Source organism: Stylophora pistillata, chromosome 8 (genome assembly GCF_964205215.1).
Source record: "Stylophora pistillata chromosome 8, jaStyPist1.2, whole genome shotgun sequence".
Lineage (NCBI taxonomy): Eukaryota > Metazoa > Cnidaria > Anthozoa > Scleractinia > Pocilloporidae > Stylophora > Stylophora pistillata.
The window spans coordinates 33,885,172-33,910,171 of NC_142526.1; the positions used below are offsets into that span (position 1 = coordinate 33,885,172).

Below are 25,000 nucleotides of genomic sequence, written 5' to 3' on the forward strand. Positions count from 1 at the left end.
CAACCCCTACCACACCATTTAAAGGCATCACCAACCTTTACGAATGATCTCAACGTAGCTGACCGTGTCTACAGTAAACACCTTTGCACTTGTGGCCACACAAACGTAATATCCCGAGTCTTCCACTTTCGAATCTCTTATAATCAGTGAATCTTGTAACCTTTGGTTCCTCCCGAGGGGTAGTGCTTTTCCAAGTCTCTTCCATTTCATGACTGGGTGTGGATCACCAGTGGTGCTACAATTTAACATCAAAGTGTCGCCGGCAAACACAACAGTTTTCGCAGGTGGTTTGACACTGAACTGTGGTAAAGATACCACGACTAAGGCAATTCTCTTTACGTCACTTCCTAGAAGGTTCTTGGTAGTACATAAGTAGGTATCTGAATCGCTTCTACGGACGTTAAGAAGTTTGATCACACTGCTATTGAGCTGAACCCTGCCATGAGGTAACTGACCACCAAATGACTTGCTCCATGTGACTACAGGCTGTGGATGGCCAGTCACGTGACATGCTGGGAGAATGACGTCACTCCCTTCAATGGCGTCGAGGAGTCCAGGATGAAGAGTAACGCGTGGACGAACTGCGGGAATTCAAATTAAGTTATGCCGTGGGTTTTTTATTTAGTTCAATACCTGTTACTCCAGCGAGTGTCAATGAAAGTATCTAGATCGTACAGGAGCCCTTAAGTAATGGACTCTTGGATGGGATTTTCTTTTGCAAATACATGGAGATAAATCAGTTTGACACTGATATAATGTTTCTTTCAACATGAATTTATCCCACTCGGCATGTCTTCAGGGAAAAAAACAAATAAACGAAAAGAGACAAACAAACGTCAAAGCAAAACTACTGTTCAAATCTCAGATTCCATCGGTTGGAGACGGCAACCCAATTAATATTTTGATAGGTCTCCTATTCACGTAGCCCTTAGTAAAGAAGTCTCCGTTTAGTATCAAAAGGAAAAGTGAGGCAAACTTACCGTTGACCTCTAAGTGCACTGTCGCCTGATCCTTTCCCAGAATGTTTGTAGCGGAACACCGATACATGCCCGAGTCTTTTCCTGTCACGTTTCGCAACAGCAACATTTTCCCTGAAACCACTGCTTGACTCAATTCTAACCCATTTTCCGCTTTACCCCACACTGTTGTAGGCCTGGGATTGCCGTTAGCCGAGCACTGAAACGAGGCTGATCTAACTTCGTTAACCGTCAAGGTCGCAGGAGAAACAACTACGGCAGGAGATGAGATGGATTGACCAGGCTCTCCTTTGGTTCCTGGCATGCCTGTCCCTCCTCTTTCTCCTTTCTGTCCTCTGGTGCCAGTCTCTCCCTTTAAGCCCAAGGGTCCTTGGCTGCCTTGCTTTCCTCTTTCCTGGTGATCCCATAATACCTCTATAACCTTTATTTCCAGTCTTTCCTTTGTGTCCTCGTCGCCCTCTATTTCCTTTGGGTCCAGGTGGACCGGGAGGGCCTGGTGGACCTGACGTGCAGGTGGAATCCTTTGAGTGACAGAGTTGAAGTAAAAGTTTGTTGATTTTGGCCATTTTTTTCTCTTTCTCAAAATCTTCTGTTTCATTATTGACATTTCGCTTATTTCTGTTGAGTTTATGGGACTGGATATCTACGAAAAAGATAGTAAAATGTCTAATTCACATTTCTCTCACAACGACAAATGCGGTGAACTGAGGAAAAGTTGCTTGTCAAACATAAACCATAGAAACGTCATATATCTATTTATCATCAAAACACATTAAGCATAATTTTTTCTAATCATTCCTCTGATAAACGTTTTCTTTCAGCCCTAATTTCCTGACGTGAACAACTTTTATATTAATTTATTATAAGAAACGAAAACCCCTACAGACATGGTTTAAGAAACTGAGTTCCTATGTCAAACAAGCTTCCTTTTTTTCAACACTTTCTTTTCTAAAACACATCAACTAAATATCTCAAGCTAGAAGAATTGACTGCACTGAATCTTTAAAAGCGTGACCTCGAGAAAGTCAATCTGTTTGTCACAGCAGACGGGAACCTGAGTGAAAAAAAAACATTTAAAACTAGACGAAGGACTTAGTCACAGGGAACGGCGGTCATACCAACATTTCGCGTAGCGATACATTTTTTATGATGAAAAATTTAATGAGAACTCTTGAGTATAAACTAGGTATAAATCAACATTTTTCAGCTGAGACTTTCAAGCTGCACGAATAGAATTTGACCTGTGAACCTTCAGCAAACAGGAAACAGTTACACCAGGTACACACTACGTTTCGCGTCCTGCTAGCATTTCCTTTACAGTTATTCCTGCAAAGCTGAACACACGGTGAGATCTAAAAAACATTCGATTTGTTTCCTCTAGCAAAGAGGAAGCTTTATAAACACCCGTTGACTCAATTATTCTGAAAGTTCTTTTAAAAAATTTCAGATGCTTAAATCTGGATTTTTCTGTTCTCTTTATCATTCTGATTCTTCCCCCTCATACTTTTATTTCTGGAAGCCAAACTAAAATTGTGGAACCATAGTCCTTCAAAATTCTTCAGAAGGTATCTACATATACTTGTGACGCAAAATAGCTTGACCTCAAAGCCTTCTGAAGCTGAAGCCCTCACACGATTCCCTGCGGAGAAATTGGTTAAGGACTCCTCACCGTCTTACATGTTAAGATACATTATTAACGCAGATATAAACGATTATGAATGAGCTGCAATACTTCATTTTGTTATTAACAAAAACTTACCAAAAGCATTTTGGACGAGCGCTATGTCTGCGCGGTCGTTAGACGGCTGCTTGCTCTCGGTTTCCCCTTCAAGATAACTCAATCTCTTCTTGTGCTTATTTAACTCTAGTTCAACTCTAATAAACCCGACACAGTAAAGCACAATCGACAACACAGAAATGATGGAAGCAAAGGAGGGTAAATTTTGCTTTTGTGCAGCCATGTCATTAGTTCAACGATTCGGCGCCAACTAAAGAGTCTGTAGTAAGTTGCTGCTGGTTTATATTTAGCTTGCTATGTGATTCACTGAGGTCAGGAAGTTAAGTGTCTCAGCAGTTACCTCACACATACTTATGAATGTCACGTTTTCTAAACATTATTTTCGGTGTTTTTTTCCCGAATCATCAGATAACCAGAGAAGGAAGAGAAGATGTTGCACTCCGCTTTTTTGATCGAACTTGTAACTGAGGATTAGTTATACCTATATATGAGGCTTTTTGTCTCTGGAAGATGTCGTGTGTCCGTTCTAGCAGTTTGTTTTCAGATCATTGAGTCATTTTAAGATCAACATTTCATAGACAAAAATAGCCATCCTTTTGCTACCTAAATGTGCATTTAAAATGTAAAAACCGAGTCATTTGAATGAGGGGAAATACATTGGCTGAGTTTGGCCGTTTACTGCAACATGGTCGGCTAATTAGTGGCACATCTCTTACTCCATATGCCAATTTCGCTATGAGGCCAGAACTGAAGGCCGAAAGTCTACCTCCTCTCCCCTAAAAGATCACACACGGGTTACTTGAATGCAGGAGGGAGGAGGGGGAAGGGAGAAGGGAAGAGGGAGAAGGGAGGAGGGAGAAGGGGAGAAAATGGATGCGAGTAGACTTGTGGGACGATAGTTGAGTTTTAGAATGTAACAACGAGTTAGTCTTCAACCCAGGAAAACAACACAGTGACTCGGCCAGATCTTGAACTCGGACCTCTCAACCTGGGGTTTCAGCTCACTCTTAGGTGTCCCTCACACTAAAGAGAAGACAAGGCATCAAACGCCGTGGCAACTTTCCGTAAGGTTAAAGGAGAGAACTAAAGAAACGGTGTCCTTTTATCAAAATGGCCTGTTTCTTGGGTTTCTTCACGCCGAGGGCAAAAGGTCGAGAAAACAAAGAGTACAAAACGAATAGTGTTGAAGCAGCCAGATTTTGATGCGAAAACTCTACGAGAAAGTGGCTATCGATCGTTGAATGTTATCTCATCGAGCGGAACCTCACAAACTGTCTTTCGTTCACTAAAAAAACTTTGGTTTCAACACAATTGTACCGCGCAAATCCATGCATTGAATCAAGGGTCGCGAAAGTGCAAAACGAAACAACATAAATCAAACTTGATAAACAGACAATTTGGGAATGAAATAAAATACAAGTGTGCGGTTGGCCTTTTCCATCTCAAATTTGTTTAATTACTTTGATTTGACAAATCTTGGTTCCTGTTTTGAAAGTGCTTTATTCATTTCTTTTATTATTATTATTATTATTACATATGATGCACGATCCTCGCAGTAGATAGCGCTATTTAAGCAATAGCGAAAATCAGACCTGAAAAAAATCAGGCCTGTACGGGATTCGAACCATTGACCTCTGCGATACCAGTGCAGCGCTCTACCAATTGAACTAACAAGCCAACTGGGTGCAGGCCGTTAAGTTGATTCGTAATAAACCCGTGAGAGTGATAAATGAGATACAATGAAATATATGAAGCTCAGGAGAAGCTTTTTCAGGTCTGATTTTCGCTATTGCTTAAATAGCGCTATCATGACTGCGAGGATCGTGCATCATATGTATCTAATACCGCAGTACAAAATATATGAGCTTCATATATTTCATTGTATCTCATTTATCACTTTCACGGGTTTATTACGAATCAACTTAACGGCCTGCTCCCAGTTGGCTTGTTAGCTCAATTGGTAGAGCGCTGCACTGGTATCGCAGAGGTCAGTGGTTCGAATCCCGTACAGGCCTGATTTTTTTCAGGTTTGATTTTCGCTATTGCTTAAATAGCGCTATCTACTGCGAGGATCGTGCATCATATGTATCTAATACCGCAGTACAATATATATGAGCTTCATATATTTCATTGCACCTCATTATTATTATTATTATTATTAATTTATTTTTATCTTTATTTTTTTCTGCAAGGCAAAGACTATATATATCTTATTAGACGTTTTGTTGTGTAGTATCGCTGAGTATTTTTTACGAGTTGTGCCGTACTGTGACAAGCCCGTAGGGCGAGTCAAAATACAAATAACGAGTAAAAACACTCAGCGATACTACACAACAAAACGTTTAATAAGTTATTTATTAGCCAACACGCCAAACTGTTATTTCAGTGCGGGAAAATTTCGCGAATGCTTATTTACGGGGAGTGCGTGACAGAAGTATACGAAGCGGAACGGAATTGGCGCCTTGTTGTGCTGCTGTTTCTATTTTCTTCATTAAATGAAGAAATTGTCTAGCCGTCAAGCTGTTTTTCTTCGTTCGATTCATCTAATGAATTTGGAGCTATATTTGCCAGCCACTCTGACTCTTCGTCGTGGGAAATATGATTCAAATTGTCCGCCATTTGTTTTTTTTTTCCTAACTACAATCCAGTTCTTCGCTTGCGCGATGCGAGAAAAACTGTTTAACCGGTACTACAATAGACGAGTACAAATACCGCGTGATATTTGTACTCGTCTATGGCGTTATTTGTACTCGTCTAGGTGTAGTTGGATAATAATATATGTTATCTTTAGGTGCGCTAACGAGCTGAATACATTTCTCTAGAATTAATAGTTTTGGGATTTCGGAATCTAGTGTTGGTTGGGAAAAGGAGGGGCTGTGTGCTTTTATATTAATAGTTCTTTGACTTCTAGATAACAGTTAACGTGGCTTATTTGTCATAATCAACTTTATTTTAACTTAAATTCTAAACAATTAACTAATAACTGCCTTTTTTACTGAAATACTAGAGGAGAACTGGTTATCTGTCGATTGGACTTGTTTCAAACTTATGGGAAATATTTCACTCTGGATAATCTACGGGAAGACAGCCTATGAACTTTAGGCCACTCGGAAAAGTTGGTTTCTTTGTACAAATATTTTAACGTAGTAAAAATGAATCAGCGAAGAGGGAAATATTATCCATCTCGAATATCCATTAGAGGTAGAACAAAATTTTATTTATCAGAATAAATCTGCGTCGTTCGTCGACAAAAAAAAATTGAAACAACATTCATAATGTGCTTCTTCAAAAATTCTTCGAGGCAAATGATTTACATTTATTTACCTGATCTAATTAAGAAAATGTCTTGAAAGCTCGGCTTAACATTAAATTTGCCTAATACTGGCATTACGTTTCACATCGCTATTATAGTTGGCTATGACCGTTTTAGTTAGAGAAACTTAATTTCTAATTGCCCTCTATTGCATTTGAAATGTTTGTTAACACTATACAATGTAATCTCGTTTCTTTTCTTGAAAAGCAATTTCTTGTAATCGACAGTAATTACTTTATAATTTTTCAGTTATTTAGACCCTTTACATTAACTATAAAATAATTGTCAGTTCTGTACTATACTTTTAATTTTGTATTGCTGTATCCTTGCTAGATTCAACTTAAATATTCTCGACACTTTGTATATCTCAAAGCGTATCTGAAGAGGCGGCACACATGGAATGGGTAACGTATCTGTAGAGGCAGCACAGAAGGAATAAACAATCAGATTCAACCGGTGTTTTTCTAGTATGAGGACCTCAATTTCATTTCTGTGGATTTCATTGAAAGATATTTTCCATTGAAGTGACGCCAAGTAACTGCTCGGTCATTTTTATGATTTCCCAAGTATTTTCCGTTTAGATTAGATTGGTAACAGGCATTGTACCACCAGGCGCCAGTGTGTCGCACAGCACAGTTTGTAAAGTAACCGCTGCGAATAACTTTATCATTATCTCTGTCTTTTGTAGTAAACGCCATGTCATTATGCCATGATAAAGAATCTCCCGCTGTTCCTGAATATGAACCAACTCTAAGTCGATACTGTGTTTGCTCGTCACCAATATCAAATTTTCCATATTTGGCATACACTTTAGTACTGCTCCAATCCTCCAATTCCACTCGCAGAGTACTGCATCTACACGCCGTCAGCCTATGGATCTTGTCGTTTCCTAACCAGAACTCACCAGTCAGCTGACCAAATCCGGCTTTATAGTCGCCCCATCCTCGATAGAAGTCTACCGATCCATCCTGTCTCCGCTGGAATACGGTCCAGCCACCACCATCAGTACACATGTCACAGTAAACATCGAAGCGTCCCTGACCATCCGGGTCAACAGAGTACACTCCACTCTGACTATGGCCTGATTTCAATAAATCGAAACAGTCTAAAACAAGAAAAAGGGTGAAAATATGATAACCCGTGACAATGATGATGAAGACAATAGTAGTATGATAGTGATGATAAAGAGATCTCAAACAAAGGAGAGATACAGTTCTTCCGGAATTAGATGACAAATATAAAACAGATAAAACGTTACCCAAACATTCCTTATGAGCTGGGTGATAAATCAAGAGTATGTTATTTTGTTTTCTCGAGGCATTCCCCTTTCTCTCTTCTCTCTTACTCCCTGACTGTAATTTGCCTTATCGTTGATGTCATCCCGGTTTCCTTGCTTTTTTTCCCCCATTTTTTTTTTTTTAAATAATGGGTTGTTATGCAACCTAGCTTTTTTTTCCTTCTTTATCGGTCTCGTATTAGGAACTTAAAGTGTAGAGTTATTCATTGACTGTACAACGTTTAAATCAATTTTTTTTATCAGAATTCGAATTGTATTGTTAACATTAAAATCGCCTTCACCTATTTTCTTTCATTCAGACTCTTCTGATAAATTGTGTAGAGTTCCCTAGTCAAAAGCTCCCCCTTGCTTTAAGCGATGGCTATCTTTTTTTTTTCTTTTTCTTTTTTTCACCATCTCTCTTTCCCTTTTCAACCTTTCTCGATGCTGTTTTATTTTTCGAACGAAGTAAACCGTCTGCTTTAACCTACCTCTGGCTAGTGCTGGTCCTTTTGTTCCAGGCATGCACCCCTTGTTTTGACCAACGACTGCATTATCCGCATTGCGCTTGGTTATTTTCTCCTCATGGGATCGAACATCTGCAAAGGAAAAAACAATATTTGCAATCTTATTTTCCAATCTACGCACACAATTGCGCTATTTGCGGCATAATTTATCTCTCTTAAAAGCTCGAGTAAATACACATCATAAAAGAAGGTATTTACTGAATGTTTTGTTAAATTAAGAAAACAACCACGAGAAAAGAGAACATCTGGAAATGAAACTAATAAGTTGTTATTTTTACCAGCTAGAAGTACGAATGCTTCCGATTTGAACTTTAGTAAGTTCCGTAAGTCACACATTTCTCTTATATGATGATATCTGTGAACGATTGCTTGTTCAATGGATTTCATTTTCCTGCATTTTAGCCATCACGAATGCTTAATTAAGTCGATCCACTTGTCAAAATGAAGATGAAGATGAAGGCTAAGTGACTTCAGGACCAGAGAAAATGCATCTTAAACTATATTTTCTTCTGCAGCTCTATATGATCATATCTGAAAAAACTTGTCATAAGCGTTATGAATCACCCTTCAAGCAAAAATAGGAACGTGAGCGGTTTTAATTTATTTTTTGTTGTTCTTGCTTTTGTTGTCAGCTTTGATTTTTCGTCACAGAAATCTGACCGGGCTCGTGTGAAGACAATGAAGGCCTCAAACCGATCTAGCAGTGAAATATGTTTGAATTGCAGTGTTTTACCGGCAAACCTACTTTCAGAGTCTATATATCTATTTGGTTGTTTATGAAAGTTCAAATCCATTCAATTACGTAGCTAAAAAATTACAAATTGAAATTGTTTCCATTGTTTTTCGGAAATTCGGTGCGGATCCCAGACTGAAGTTGAAAATAACTTGACCTGGTGGCCTCTGAGGAAGAATTGCTTCCTTTGAGCGTGACCTAAGATTTTCATTTGGTTTTTGAGAGGTAGAACCCTTTCCCTCAAGAAGCTGGTTTTCCGCTCAAATCACCAACTGAGACTCGAAGCCACATGCTGAGAGCAAAGAATATTACACTGTTTAGTCAATGAGACTATCATTCAGCAGAAAAAATGGACAAAAAACATTTTTTGTTTGTCACAGCCGTACCAAAAAAATATATGTAGCTGTTACATTAATCTTGGGAAATATTTGTTCAATTGATCTTAATTCTTTTTATATGCTTTTCAACTCAGCTATGAAGATTATAGATCTACGGTTTCTGTTAAAAAGAAACCAAAAACTCACCAGGAGCATTGTTGATGAATTTAGAGTCCGCAAGGTCGTTAGACGGTAGTTCAGTTGTCTTCGTAACACTTTCGGAATCGTTTAATCTCTTCTTGAGCTGATTCAACTCCAGTCTCACTAAAATAAACCCGACACAGTAAAACGTAATAGACAAAACTATTAAGATTGAAGAAAAAGAAGGCACTCGTTGCTCTTGAACGGCCATGTCGTAAACGATTCAGTCAACATACAAGTGAAGAATCTGTAGTTGCAACAGGTCTATATAAAGAGAATCGATTCGATATACGTGATAAACCGTGATTAGGAGGCTCAGTGTCTCAACAACTATTTCTAGGAAACGATGAAAAGTCGTTTAAATTTTCTATTACGTGCAAGAAAAAGACCATTTTACTTCCAGGTGTCATTTTGGAAAGAAAATATACCCTGTCTTTTCCATGAATAACTCCGTTAGTTCCAACTAGTTATAATTTTTGTAAACAAGACATTTTTTGTGCTTTGCCGGCAGTTTTAATTTTTTTTAGCTCTAGGAGACCGCAATCAGGGAAGCTTCAGTGTAAAACCTGTATTTGAGGAGTATATATTACAGTGTTGGCATTATAATAATAATCCTTGTCTGTATATTTTTTATATCCATCTGGTGATACCTTTAGTAAGAGTGGGATGTAATGAATTGCGATTTCAAAGGACAAGTTTTTTATCTTCATAAAGTACCACTGACAGAAAGTATTTGCTATTCCGAGAATTGATACTCAACCCAAGTTCCTCTTCCTGAGGAAAATCCTTTATCTTGAACGATTGCCAGTTCATAGTTGAGAACGTGATCCAAAAAATACAGTTTCTTTCAATTTCCTTCAGCAGACAGGAAGCCCACTGAGGACACGTAGCTAAAAAAAGACCCGCCGGAAATCTGGGATGACCCGACTCGTCCGGTAAAGTAGCTAGATTATCATATTTCCTTTTTATTCTTTTTTTTTTTTTTTTTTTTTTTTGCACTGTAGTACTGCTTCCGTTCACCATTCCCAATTCACCTATAACATACACAAAAAATTGTAATTGACTTACTGGACAACGTATACTGTTATGTCTCACAACCAGCATCTTTTTTTTCTACTACATTTCCATAGTCTTCCATATGATACAGAACAAGCTACGTATAGCCTTTCTCATGAGATCTTGAATCAGCACGTAGGAAGAAGTGACAACATGCGCACACTCGATATCAAATTAGGAACCAAAGGCACTCTTTTTGTTTGCTTCAGCAAAATTGGAAGCCGAGTAAACTCGCTTTCTTACATTCAAACACATTCGCGCACTTGAGGACATTCGGTGCCAATCAGTTCAAAACCTTGGTTTTGGAGAAATAACCGGGGCCTGAGCACTAGCGGATAATTTTAATGAAACTCCATCAAGATATCGGCAATATTGAATAATAGCGCCGAGTACATTGTTGAGTAATAGAAGCGGGCAAGGAAGAACACAAGAGAAGTGCTTAAAGTGCACATGACTCGAAATTTTCCCCCTCTTTTTTTTTCTTACATTCAAAAATATACGTTATGAGAAGTATTTCAGCGAAAGAAGGTAAGTCAAAACCTTTCAAGAACACGTTTTAAAATGCGATTAAAGTTGGCATTTTTTCTTCAAAATATGGGACAAGAGCCTGGGAACGAATAAGAGAGCTGCACGTCATCGGTTGTGTAGAAGATGTTGTGGTTCTATCCTGTCATCAGTCTACGTCACTACGGAGTCACATGAGATGCGCGCGCATGCTGCCGGTTAGTGCTCGCTTGCTGGTTTAGATCTTCAAACCTTTTTTTTTTCTGGTTCGTAATCCAAGGAAAATATCCGCAATCCTGCGCTCCTTTAGAATCCTTTCTACAAAAATTCCAAGTTTAAGGTGGGTGAAAGTCCATGATTGTTTGATTTTTCCACAAATTTCAGCGAAATCATCAGGATGGGCGATTCAAATAATGCCGCTCCTGAAATGGATAAATCGCAAGAGGACACCTCACGAAGCTCACAGAGCGCCGAGGAGGACGGCCTTAACAAGGCTATTTTCTCGATTGACGAAAATATGGCTAAGATGGTGGCCATTTTTGAGAACATATGCGACACTAAAGGGCCACCGGCCAAGAAACGAAAGGCTAGAGGTGAAGACAGCATGTCAGCCTCTGACCCACAGTCACACAGTCAGAGGAGGAGGCTGAGCCTTCAACCTCTCATCACATGGATGATGATGTTAGCTTGTATGCTAGCGATGAATTGGAGGACGACGACGCCGTCAAAGTGCTCACCGAGCGTAATAAAAACCCTAAAAAGGTAACCGGCCAAAAAAGTAGCAAAAGAAAGATGCTCAACTCATTGGCTGATGCCTATGACACTGAAGACGCCACCGGCGATGATTTGGATGAGGATGTGACAACTCTTGTCAAAAAGCGACGGGGTAAGAAATTAAATCCTGATAAAATCAAGACAATTGTTGAAAAACACAAACGTCTGGCAAGTTGCCCTCAACTCAAACAGATAAACGTCAATCAGGAGATATGGGCACAATTAAATGCCCGCCAGTGGAAAGCTGATTTACAAATTGCCAACCTTCAGCAGATTCTCAATAAGACAGCTATTATCAATTTACAAACTCTTCCGTGGATTACTGTAAATGCTGAAAATACACCAGAGCTTATAAATAATAATCTGGCCAATACCATTGCAATGTTGGGTCATGTACAGACCCAGATATCTCAGTTAATACGAGAACAAATTAAATCTGCACTAAGCTACGAGTATAAGTCAATATGCTCATTTGAAGTACCTGCTACTTCACAACAACTCTTTGGGGACGAATTGTCCAAACATCTAAAGGATGCAAGGGAAACTAGTAAACTGAGGAAGGTTATAGAACCCAAACACACTGCAAACAACCGAACCCAATCGAAATATGCCAGAAAAGACACCCCTTTTAGGGGGAAAGCCACCTTTCAAAAACCGGGGCAATCAAGACAAACAACAGGGCCAGAGAGCCACCAAGTAGTCAAAAAATTGAGAGAAATCCAAAACTCGGTAAATATGTTTACACAAATTTTGCCACTCTTATTGAATTACCTTCACAGCCAATGTACTAATTTTACAGCTGGGCAGGTGAAATTACACTACTCAGCTTGGACAAAACTAACTAGTGACAAGGATATCTTATCTGATGTCCTCGGAGTAAGCATCCAATGTGATGACACTCGTGTGCAACATAAACTCCCAGCAAACAAGCACAATGAGAATGATACTAAAAACATCAATCTGGAAGTTCAAAAATTACTTACGAAAGGGGGTAATTGAAGAGGCTAGCTATGATCCAGAACAAATAATCTCCACTATCTTTCTAGCACCTAAGAAAGATGGGACTCATAGACTTATTTTAAACTTGAAAAAGTTTAATGAGTTTGTTACTATCACTTTAAAATGTATTCTCTTGGCACCATAACAAAATTGCTTACCTAAAATTGCTACATGGCATGAATAGACATGAAGGATGCCTATTACTCTATACCAATCAAGCAATCAGACAGAAAGTATTTACGTTTTCACTGGGAAAAAAAGACCTACCAGTTTTGCTGTCTGCCAAATGGGTTAGCTTGTGCTCCCCGGACGTTTACTAAAATGCCTAAGCCAGTGCTGGCCCACCTGCATACTAAAGGACACATATCAATTGCTCACTTGGATGATGTCTATCTCCAAGCGCAGACATATGATCAATGTATTTTGAATGTCACAGACTATGCAGATTCTCGAGCAGCTTGGCTTCATTGTACACCCTGTGAAGTCTCTTTTGATCCCCTCCCAAGAAATAGTCCTTGGTTTTCTTATAAACTCAGTGACAATGACTATCAGGCTTACCAATGAGAAGGCAAAACGAACATGCAATGCGTGCAAGGATGTGCAGCATGGCAAAATTACCATCAGAGAAATAGCCAGAGTACTAGGTAAACTAGTATCAAATTTCCCAGGGGTCATGCATGGTCCTTTATACTGCAGACAACTCGAAGCTGGCAAACTGCAGCTCTTAAAAGAAATAAAGGCAATTTTGACTCCTCTATGACATTGTCACGTGGAGCCCTTCAGGAGCTACAGTGGTGGGTTAGAAATGTTGAAAATTCCTTCAATGTAATTTACCACCCTAAACCTGAGCTCCTTATAACCACAGATGCCTCGCTCTTGGGGCATGGTGCTCATTGTGGGAAGATTTCAACTGGAGGAAACTGGTCTTTCTCTGAATCCCAGAATCATATTAATCAGCTAGAAATGCATGCTATTCTACTGGCTCTGAAAACCTTTGCAAAAGAAAAGAAAAACTTCCATGTCAGAATAATGTGTGATAATACAACAGCAGTCAGTGTGTTAAATCATATGGGTTATAGCCATTCGCATAGCTGTAATCTGATGGCAAAAAAAATTTGGGAATGGTGTACGGACAGGGGAATCTGGCTGAGTGTTGCCCATATACCAGGTAAGCATAACGTGGTTGCTGAATTGAATCCAGGAGAAATGAGAGAGTCAGAGTGGATGTTAGACAAAGATGCCTTGTTTCATGCCCTAGAAAAATTAACGTTCATACCAGAAACTGACTTTTTCGCTTCTCGCATCAATAATCAGTTTCCAAGTTATGTTTCCTACAAACCAGATCCAACTGCTAGTGCTATAGATGCATTCTTATTGGATTCATCTGTGCTGAAATTATATGCATTTCCCCCCTTTAGTGTTATTCCAGCCTGCCTAAGCAAAATGGTATCAGATCAGGCAACAGGAATTGTTGTTCTCCCAGATTTGCCAACTCAGAGTTGGTTTCCCAAAGTTCTGCACATGATGGTCAAGGAGAGAGTGCTGATGAAAGCCAGAAAGGATCTCCTGTTTCTACCGAGCCACCCGTCCGAAGTACATTCCCTGTGGAAAAAACTCAGTCTGATGGTATGTCTATTATCAGAGAAAACCTAAATTACATTGGGCTGTCATCCAGTGCACAAAAAGTGGTAATGGCATCATGGAGGCCTGGTACTTCTAAACAGTATGATTCATACCTCAGGAAGTGGTCTTGCTATTGCAAGGATAATGGCATTAACAGATGTCATCCGACCATTACCAAGGCAATTGAGTTTTTAGTATCTCTATACTCTTCAGGACTTGGCTATAGTGCTGTAAATTCGGCACGCTCAGCACTCTCAACGGTGATAATCATGAATGATGGGAGTACATTTGGGGAGCATCCCTTAGTTTGTCATTGTTTAAAATGGATTTATGAACTTAGGCCTGCAATGCCTTGATACAGCGAGATTTGGGACCTTAATATTGTTTTGGACTACTTCAGGACCATGAAGTTGGCCCAGGAGTTATCGTTAAAGGACCTTTCGTTAAAATTGACAATGTTATTACATCTAACAACTGGCCAACGAGATCAGACGTTTCATTTATTTCACATCAATCATATACAAGTAGTTGGGGACATGTATAGGATTACCGTCATGGACAAGCTGAAGCAATCAAAGCCAGGAAAGCACCTGGAGCCTATCGAACTTTTAGCCTTTAAAGAGGACAAAAAACTTTGTGTAGTGGAGCATCTGACTGAATACCTTAGTAGGACCAAGCCACTAAGGAAGGAGCATTCCCAGTTGCTCCTAACCTACATCAAGCCTCATGATCCTGTTTCGCGGGACACTGTATCTAGATGAACAAAGGCAGTTATGAAATCAGCAGGGATTGACATCACTGCCTATTCTGCACACAGTACCAGGTCTGCGTCCACTTCGTCTTGTAAAGCTAAGGGACTTGCGATACAAGAAATTTTGAAAGCAGCAGGATGGCTTAACTCTGGAACTTTTGCACGTTTCTATGAGAAGCCGGTCGATAGAGCAGCAAATTTTGGACACACGTTATTGGAGTGAACAATGATACACATCTGTAGCCCCTTTTGACAATAAATGCCGTTATTGTTGTTGAACTATGTCTGATTTTGTTGATAACTCATGGCACAGGACTTTGAAGTCTCATGTGACTCCGTAGTGACGTAGACTGATGACAGGATAGAATTATAAAATTAAACGAGACCTACCTGTAAGTTGAAGTTTGATTGGGATTCCAGCCTGTCATCAGGCTGGAACAAAGACGTCACATCCCAACCCACCCACCCTTCTCCTTCGTTCCTTATCCTGTGCCATTCACGTTGAAGACTGACCGGCATCATGCGCGCGCATCTCATGTGACTCCTTCGTTCCAGACTGATGACAGGATAGAATCCCAATCAAACCTCAACTTACAGCTAAGTGTCGTTTAATTTTGTAATTTTGAGTTATTCTACTTGTCGTTTAAGAGCTAAATATGTCGGAAACCGATCACAGCGATCAAGAGTTCTCTTGTACATCATCTGAGGATGATGTAGAGTCATTCTCAAGTTCTGAAGAAGACAGTACAGACATCATAGGCGAGATAGTCGCTAACCAAGACGAACCTTTGATGAACTCCGATGAAAGTGACAGCAACGGACAAGAAGGGGAAGACGAGGATGAAGATGGCTTATCTTCTGCCACTTTATCGCGAAGATTTGAGAAAACAGAACCCGTCAGTACGTGGTAAGTGTGTCTTACCTTGTTCTAATGTGTCCCGTTTATATACGTTAAAGCTAAAAACGAAACATGATGGTGAAATTACAACCAACCTTAGGGATGCTCTTGTATGCGGCCTATCAATTGCACTCGAAAATTAGCTTTTATTTTTTCTACTTGAGAACGAGATAAGCTCACCATGGTTTCATTTTTCATCAGGTGTTCCTTTACCCAGTGCAGTGATGCTATGCTGGTATCAGCTCGCGAGTTTAGGTGCTGCATGGAAGTGGACTGTGCACGTGGAAAACTTACATTTGATGGAAGTATTGAACGGATATCGTGCATCACGCAGCATGCAGATTACCTTGCGCTGACCAACAGCACAGTCCTGAGACAGGTTGCACCGTTACTTCGGGACAGAAATGGGAAAACGTACCGCCGCAGAAATGGCACCTCAGAAAACGAGTGAGTATAATTTTTTTACGTAACAGCAAGCTTTACAATTTGTAAATAGTTTTTTGTCAGCCTCTGTATTCAAGACTGTCCTGGATGTTTTTTGTCTATCTGCAAGACAAATCATGTTGATTTTCTCACAGCATGTCTTCAAACCTTTATCACAGGTTTCGTAGAGCTACAGCTAGCAGCCTACAGGTGGCTGGTTCGATGGATCTTCTGCTACTTGGGCTGGGAGAATAGTAGGCCATTGCCAGCATGTGTCTACCACAATATCAGATCTAGGTGTGAGTCCCACTGCATCACAACTGGATATACATCAGCAGAAGAAAGGAACTGAGATGTAATCATTATTTTCCCATTATTTCTAATAGAATTTTACAAATAAAATTGAATTGACTTGCTCCACAATTATCTCCTTATTTTTGTGGAGCTTACTACACTCCGTAATTTAGGCTTCAATAAACCCTTGATGGGGGGGGGGGGGGAGTTTACTCTTTTATGTGGGCTACATCATGATGCACCACTAGATAGGGTAAGGTTTTCAATCCCTTCACTTTGTACAGGGTATGTAGTTCCAAGCGTGGCTGTCCTAATTAGGGTCTGACAGGGTACTGCTGCAAGCCCTATTGAGTTCGATGTTTATCTGTATTTATTTAGAAGCATTTCTCGAAAGTTTTTGGCGGTTAGCGCTTGGATTTTGAATGGATCTTCGATTGAATGACACGAGAAGAAGCGTCAACCTTTTGGTTTATCTGGTTTTAGATTTGGAAGCCGGGCGATTATAATTTCTAGGTGAAAATCAGCTTCGCGCTGGAGCGGTCGAAAATGAGCTTTCCACCCTCGTCTCCTTCTTATACAGTAAAGTAACAGTCAACGCAAAATCTACCAAATCGCTCAAATTCGCCATTTAGAACCACAGGAACGACAATACACGGCAAATGAGGTAGGTTTACATTTATTTTGAGCCTTAACATAGAGGTGACGTGCCATTCCTGCTAATTTCACGCTGTCCCAGACTATTTTCAATTGTGGCAGATTTCTGGTATTAACTAACTCGTACTGATACATTTTTCCCTTTGTACCATTTGCAATTTATCAACTAAAACAATAAATTCAAAGTTAAAGCTGAAACATTAAAACGGTAAGTTTAATCATTTGCTAAATCTGGCATTTTGACTCTTACTAATTTTTAAAAATCAGCACACAGTTTGCATAAGTAAGATGTACAATGTACTAAAAAATATCTACTTGATAGATAAAAAATTGCAGGCTATTGTTAGCATTATATTACAGAAGCTTACCCCAGAATGTCATCGGCTTTCGTTATGAAATGACTTTAACACAACATGCGTTTCGATTAGTCTAAAATCTATTGTATATTTGTATATTTGCCTGTGTACCCATAGAAACATCTTCCCTTTATGTAAAATGGCGCCATACGGGGCGATTTCCCAGATTTGAAATTGGTAAAGAACTTTGGTTTAGAGGGACGAGTAGGACAATTTGAAAGCCAAAAACAATTACAAACATTTAATTTTTCTAACATTATCAAATTTTTATTTAAAATTCAGTTTAAGTAACTGTTTGTTCCGTTCTAAGCCTTAGTTTTTCGCTGCTGCGCAGCTAAAGTAAAAACTTCAAGAAGAAAAGATTCCCGCCATGTTTTCTCTTCCAGAAAACTGTAGCGTCACAGAATGACTGAATTTTTATTTAGATATTTACTGAGACTCTTATTTACTGATGAGAACAAAAGTAACTTGAGCTTAAGATTTTTGGAAAATTCGGTTGTTGTCCGCGATCTCAGTAGCTTTTATTTGATAGTTTTTGCCAAGTTCAAGCCCTTTAAAAGCGTATTTCTAATTTTGAGAATCGATGCACACTCGAAAAATCCATTTTTTTCTTTTATATTTCCATAACATTCCCTTGGATGAATGTATTTAGGGAAAACTAATGAAAGGTTCCACTGAAGTTAAAGCTTTTATATAGTAAAATATAAATGTTCAAATGTTTTTTTTTTTGTTTGTTTGTTTATTTTGGCAGTCACCGGAAACTTAAAACTATCCACCTTTAATACATTCATCTGAGGGAGTGTTATGGCAAAATAAAGAAAAATCGTTTTTTTCTCGCGGGTTTAAATCGATTCTAGATACTCTCAGAAATACGCTCCTATGAAAGCTTCAATTCAAGCTGAGGCAATAGAAACAAAACTCCGGTTGAAGGAAAAAATAGCTGGACGGTGTAAATTTGATTCAGTGGACACAGCTCAATGCTTTGATCTTTTGATTTTGCCGCTTCTGTCGTTTCTTTAAAATTGAAATAAATTCGTAAACATAATCGCACTTCGTGAGGTGCAGCCTTGTGGTTTGCCGACTTTTCGAGGGTTACAAACTTTTTTCATGTTCTCCCAACATCCCGCGTGCTTTATTAGCCGATAAAACAATTGAAATTGTGGTTCATTGATTAAATTACATGTCGCTTCCTCTTCCCGACTTTTCTAGGAAGATCGAAGGGACCACTGCTCATAAGGTATGCTCAGTTAATTATGCTTTCGCTAAAAAGTTTCTTTTCTGGTTTTTTTTTTTTTTGTTTGTTTGTTTTTTTTGTTTGTTTGTTCCGTTTAAAAATATGGTGCATTTTAGTGAAGGCTTGAACACTCGTATCTGGGCAACGTTTTGACGCACGTATTAAACAGTACTTGAGAACCGTAGGAACCGACACATGAAAATGAAATCAGTAATTAACAAATGGTGGCGTTTTCAGTATTGTGCCATTATTTGATTTTAAAGAGGTCATAAACTCGTGATTTGTCACTTAAATGCAGTCTCTCCTATCAGAACGAAAAACGTTTTGTATTATTTTCCTCAAAGGGGCTTTTTATGAGAAAAATAAATAAATAAATAAATAAAGAAACTGACTTAAACATTGGGGAAGTAACAATCATTTTATGCTAGAACGTATCTAAGTGATTTACTCAGTATTGTAAAAATCTGTCTAATAGATGTCAGTCAACGTACACACGCAGAGCGGGATTTATTAACATATGAAGCTAAAGAAAGGCCGTTCATTTCCAGAACACAAGCCATGAAGCTACTGGGTACACTTTTTGTGTTTCTCTTTCGCAGAAAGCGACTCACGAGGAGCTTTATTCTTCTTGTCATATGTGGAGCGTTTGTGGTAGCTGTCAGGCATGGGATGTGGCTTGAATTAAAGCTTTCTATTTATGGTGCAAGTTATACTTTGAGTACAGATTACTGGAAAAAGTTCGCAGTCGCCAGTCCAGCAGTTCAAAAGAAGAGTTTGGAATTATCGGGGGCGAATGCCCTTATATGGAACAACTTCTGCCAAACTTCAGTTCAAGTTCTATGTTATCACCCTCTGTTTCCAAAGGCACCAGACGTTAAAACTGTTGTAAATTCATTGGAAGTTTCAAGAAATGAAGGTCATTATGCTCAGAGAATATTCGGGTTTCTACATCCACGGGAAACAGGATATTATAAATTTGCTTTAGCTTCCGATGACGTCTCTGAACTGTGGCTCAGTCCAAGCGAATACCCAGAAAATGCTGTTTTGATTTGTAGCCTGAGCAAACGGACCACCAGAAATAATTTTCAACATTTGCCTTCACAGGTTTCCAACGAAATACAGCTGTTAAAAGGTCATAAATATTTCATAGAAACTGTTCATCTTCAATTAGGGGGAAATGATTTTGTTCGAGTCGCTTGGAGCCTGCCTGGAATGAAAAGAAATAAGTTTGAGACGATTCCCGCCAATAGCCTTTCTCTCTTCATTAATAATAGTGCAATGGATAATAATTACAACTCTGTTCCCGACAGTCCCGCCTGTAAATCAAGACCCAGCCACGTTCACAGCCTAGAAACGAACACCAAATCCAGACCTACGTACCTTTTTCACGACGCAGTTGCCAACGTATTGCCTTATTGTGCTTATGAGCCAAGTTATCTCACTATAAAAGAAGCACCTGTTGGCCCGAAACGGAATTACTACTTCCTACACGGTCGCGGCTTTATTCCCATAAAGAGTTACCCAGCTGTTGAGTACAAAACTGTTGTAGATGATTATCCAAGATTAGCGAATCACAGTCTGGATATGAAAATCGCAAAAGAAGCTGCAAAGAAGTATGTGGATGCATTATATCAACACCACGCAGGGTGAGTACATTCACGGACTCACCAAGAGCATTATGGATGAGTGCTATGTCCGCGTGGTCGTTAGACGGCTGCTTGCTCTCTGTATGTCTTTCAAGATCATTTAATCTGCTCTTGTGCTGGTTCAACTCTTGTTCAACTCTAATAAACCCAATACAGTAAAACACAATCGACAACGCAGAAATGACGGAAGCAAAGGAGGGTAAACTTTGCTTTTGAACTGCCATGTCATCAGTTCAACGATTCAGTGCCCATTGGAGAACCTGTAGTCAGTTGCTGCCGGTTTATATTTAGCTCGCTACGTGATTCACTGAGGTCAGGAAGTTAAGTGTCTTAGCAGTTACCTCATACATATTCATGAGCGTCACGTTTTCTCGGAGAAAACGTGAAAACTAGGAGAAAACTAAAGAAACGGGGAACCTTTATCAAAATGTCCTGTTTCTTGGGTTTCTTTACGCCGTGTGGAAAAGGTCGAGAAAACAAAGAGTACAAAGCAAATAGTTTTGAAGCAACTGGATTTTGATGCAAAAACTCTAATGTAAGGAAAAAGTGGCTACCGTTGGAGGCTCTCTCATCGAGTGGAGCCTCACAAATTGTCTTTCGTACACTGGAAAATCTTTGGTTCCAACGCCATTGTACCGCACAAAACCATGCATTGAATCAAGGGTCACGAAAAGTGTAAACCAAAGTAATATAAATCCAGCTTGATAAACAGACAAGTTTGGAATGAGATAAATATAAATGTCGTGTGCGGTTGGCCTTTCCCATCTCAGATTTGTCTAATTACTTTGATTTGAGAAATTTTAGTTTGTGTTTTGAAAACGCTGATTTTATTTTGAAAGGCGGAGATGACTATATGTCATCTTAAGGTGTCTTACCCGAGCTGAATACATTTCTCTATAATATTTTTTTTAATTCGGAATCTAGTGTGGGTTGGGGAAAGCAGGGAACCTGTAATCTTTCATATTAATAAAGGGGGTAAGTTTCTAAAGAAACTGTGGTGCTGCATCGGTGGGGGTAACAAGATAATTTAGTTATATCAGCTAAGTTGAAATTGTAAGAGCCCATGACTGTAAATATCGAGAATCGCTGGCCAAGCTGAAAAATCGAAAATTCTGATAATTTTCCAGGAAAACCCTTTTAGGGAGATATATTAGAAAAAATATTTCGAAGTCTGAAAAATCAAATGTTTCCGAGAAAATGGGGAGAAACGAAAATTCGCGTTTTTACCTATTTAATTATGCAAAAAATATAATAAAATAGAGCAACTTTAGTGTGCTAGTACTGAAGGAGGATGCTTCGTCAGAAATCGGGGATGTTTTTACTTGAAAATATAATTCATTTGATTTTCATTTATGGCACTTTTAGGAGCTTTGGTTGAATTTTAAGAATTACAAGATTTTTTAACAAAGTACTCTCAAACACTTGTTGCAAAAAGCGAAAATTCGAGCAACTTCAAGCCTTCAAAACGCGTCTTGGTATGTGAGAAATCATGTCAAAATGCATGCTGCCAGAAAGTTTGGTCCTTATACTAAAATAATATGAAATAAAAGATTTGGGTAATTAGAAAAGTGCCGGCAAAATACAAGAGTTTACGACGCAATGTGGCCAAGGTCATGAATTTGCATGATACAAATCAGTTCTAGAAATCGTACTTCAGAGCTACGAAGTAAACAAGATAGTCAAAGATGGTTAAAACAATTATCTGATGTGGAAATGATATGAAATTATACAATAAAAAATCCATAGACATTGCCGAAGAGGGCTGTAAATTGATGTGTAGATACGAAATTTTCTGTTAATTTGAATTGCAGAAGACTTTGCTATTGTTGACTCGTTATTTCAACAGCACTACCTACACCTAACTATAGATAAGGGCCGCTGAATATTTCACCATTTTTGTTGACTAGGTGTTTATCATCGACATTATTCTTAGTTTAATAGCTACGTTTTCTGCAACTGTTATAATAGGGGGGGGAGCTTGTGGTGCAAGTTCTGGGATTCGTGTAGTGACTAGTGTTAGACAGTCTCGGGGAACGCGAAACTGTTCCCACACGCAAAAAAAGATTAATGACATCAGTTTACTGCACAACTTCAGATTTTATCCTGGTGGAATGAGGGTGTGGCAGACATTTGATAAAGGCCCCGGCAAATGTATCTCTTTGGAAGGAACAAATGGTAAACTTTACGTTATATTCTCTTTCCAGTTTCCAGCTATAATGTAGCATGATCTCTCTTTAGTTTTGAGACTAAAAAAATTCAGCGAGGGAAAGCTTGAAATCAAGATCACTTGAAAACATCAAACCTGGCGCCAGTTTTTGTTATAAAAATTCATTTCAAGTTTTTTTTATTTCGAACGCTATACTGAAAAAAGAAACTTTCACTTCAGTTTAGGTAGCAGTGCACAAGCTGTACCTAACGCTATTTTCGCTGTGGGAAACGCACCAAATCTCGCTCTGGACAATTTTTAGGTGTATTTGATTTTGTCGTTAATCATATTTCATGTTATTATTTTCCACAGAACGCCATTACCAAAATATTCCCTTGGCGAATTTAAAGAGATCGCCCCAAGGAGAAAACTTAAAGAGCCTACTAAGTGAAGCCTACTGGCCGTGAAGTGAAAGGCGATGTTCAAGTGTTTCTACGACCAAAAGAGGGCAGCACGCGTAGTTTCGAAAGGCATTCTTCTCTGGAAAAGCATCTCGCGTTCGGAATATGCACAAAGACGGTTGAAAGGGAAACATTTCTTGATAAAGCGAAGGTTAAATATGCCGCAAGGCTCGAGGAAGGTTCAAGTTCCGTGCCAACTATTCCTCTACCTCCTGAAACCTGTCCACGTAGCACTGAAGGCTTCGCTTTCAAACAAGTTAAGAAAGCTTACCGGTTCAACGAAAAGCAACGAGAATATCTGACTGTTAGATTTACCATCAAACAAGAAAGTGGCAAAAAGGTCGACGCGGAAATGGTTGCAACAGAAAGGAGAAGAGCAACCGGATCGAAAGAGAAGCGCTTGTTCAGTGTCTCCGAGTTTTTGGCGACTCAACAAGTAGCTTCATTTTTTCCAGAATGGCACCAAAAGTGAAACAGCAGACAGCCCTCTGCGCACAAGCTTTAACTGAGGAAGATCTGGTTGCTATGGAAGAAGAGTTTAATTTGTCAAATGCTAAGGAGTCTATTTTTGAGTAGTTAAATTAAAATGTAACCTGGGGTTGATCAGAGAAAAAAGATATCTTACATCGCTCTGCTCGAAGACCTTGTTAAATGCTGCTCATGCAGTGCAGTTTAACAGGCAAATGGCAAAAGGCTGCATCAAAAAAATTGAGTTTTATATGAACGTTGATATAAAATGGGGGCCATGGAGCATATTTTAGATCGGAGGAGCTATTCAGTAGTTCACGCGTAGTGTGAGCTCATTGATATCAATTTATCGATGAGGGTCCTGGGGCCTTCCCTCCGAGAAGAGTCTCCTTTTGTCTGTTTCCTAGTACGCCTTTCTTGGTTCAGAAAGACTGCTAGATGGGGTGTCCTGGGATATGCTCCCCCCACCGCAATTTTTGAAATCTAGAGCTTCTGAAATCACCGGAAACGCGCTTCAGTCCTAGGAAAAATTTGTCAACTTTTTTTTAATTGCAAAGATTAAAATAAATAATAATAAATTGTTCTTGGTGGGGCTACAGCCAACTCAACCCCATAGCTCCGCGGTCCCCGTATTAAAGGCGGAAACCGAAAATGAAAAAGTCCCCTTCGAACCGCACTTGGCAGTCAGCCTGAAGTCAAACAGGATCAGGCCGGCGAGATGTTGTTCGATAAAGACTCACTAAAGAGTTTATACAAATAATTTAAAACGAGATATATAGGACTGGATGCTTTAGAATGGAGTTTTGACGAAATAAAGGATCGTGTCCGCTTTACTCGGCAACTTCACCTTTGATCCAACGTGACAATTGTCACGCAATTGAAACATACTGCTTTTCCTCAAGACAGTATCGCGATAAAAAACAAAAACCTCATTGCCTTGAAAAAGAATTAAACGCTATTAAATACTGGTCATTATTCTTGTACATTTTATTTTGAAGCCGTCAAAAGAGCCCTTCCTACACCAGAACCGTTAGGCGGTACGATTTCTACAACTGATTTGCATCATGCAAATTCGTGACCTCTGGCCACACTGTGTCGCAAAGCTTTATGTTTTGCCGGCACGTTTCTGAATTACCCAAATTTTTTATTACATACTATTTTAGTATAAGGACCAAAATTTGAACCAGCATGTAGTTTGACATGATGCCACACATACCAAGACACGTTTTGAAGGTTTGAAGCTGGTCGATTTTTCGCCTTTTGCAACAAGCATTTGACAGCACTTAGTTAAAAACTCATGTAAATTTTAAAATTAAACCAAAGCTCTTTAAAATGCCACATATAAAAGTCACATTAATTATGCTTTGAAGTGAAAACACTCCCGATTTCTTACGAAACATCCTCCTTTAGTACTAGCACGCTAAAAGTTGCTCAATTTTACTGTATTTTTTGCATAATTAATTAGGTAAAGACCCGAATTTTCGTTTTTCCCCATTTCCTCGGACACATTTTATTTTTCAAACTTTGAAATATTATTTTTGAATATATCTCCCTAAAGGAGTTTTGCAGGCAAATTATCAGAATTTTCGATTTTTTTAGCCTGGCCAGCAATTCTCGATATTTACAGTCAC

The 25,000-nt window shown here is 39.1% G+C and overlaps 2 protein-coding genes and 2 pseudogenes across 3 annotated transcripts in view; 2 read left to right on the forward strand and 2 right to left on the reverse strand.

Annotated features, from left to right (window-relative positions):
• The window catches only part of LOC111345579 (uncharacterized), a 5,099-nt pseudogene extending 2,125 nt beyond the window's left edge, over positions 1-2,974 (reverse strand). The window contains exons 1-3 of the transcript XR_015990317.1: positions 2,737-2,974; positions 981-1,620; positions 14-581 (exon numbers count right to left, since the gene is read on the reverse strand). The product of XR_015990317.1 is annotated as an uncharacterized LOC111345579 (transcript). The remainder of the gene's footprint in view (positions 1-13; positions 582-980; positions 1,621-2,736) is intronic.
• Positions 2,975-5,890: 2,916 nt separating this feature from the next.
• Positions 5,891-9,326, reverse strand: LOC111345577 (fibrinogen-like protein A). Its single transcript, XM_022952862.2, has 3 exons — positions 9,089-9,326; positions 7,796-7,903; positions 5,891-7,133 (listed from the first exon to the last, which is right to left on the reverse strand). The coding sequence occupies exons 1-3, from the start codon at positions 9,291-9,293 to the stop codon at positions 6,493-6,495; spliced, it is 954 nt and encodes a 317-aa protein (XP_022808597.1). The 5' UTR covers positions 9,294-9,326; the 3' UTR covers positions 5,891-6,492.
• Positions 9,327-11,311: 1,985 nt separating this feature from the next.
• LOC148725938 (uncharacterized) lies at positions 11,312-15,068 on the forward strand (annotated as a pseudogene).
• Positions 15,069-19,206: 4,138 nt separating this feature from the next.
• Positions 19,207-22,034, forward strand: LOC148725939 (N-acetyl-beta-glucosaminyl-glycoprotein 4-beta-N-acetylgalactosaminyltransferase 1-like). Its single transcript, XM_088731561.1, has one exon. The coding sequence runs from the start codon at positions 19,207-19,209 to the stop codon at positions 20,296-20,298; it is 1,092 nt and encodes a 363-aa protein (XP_088587687.1). The 3' UTR covers positions 20,299-22,034.
• Positions 22,035-25,000: the final 2,966 nt, after the last annotated feature.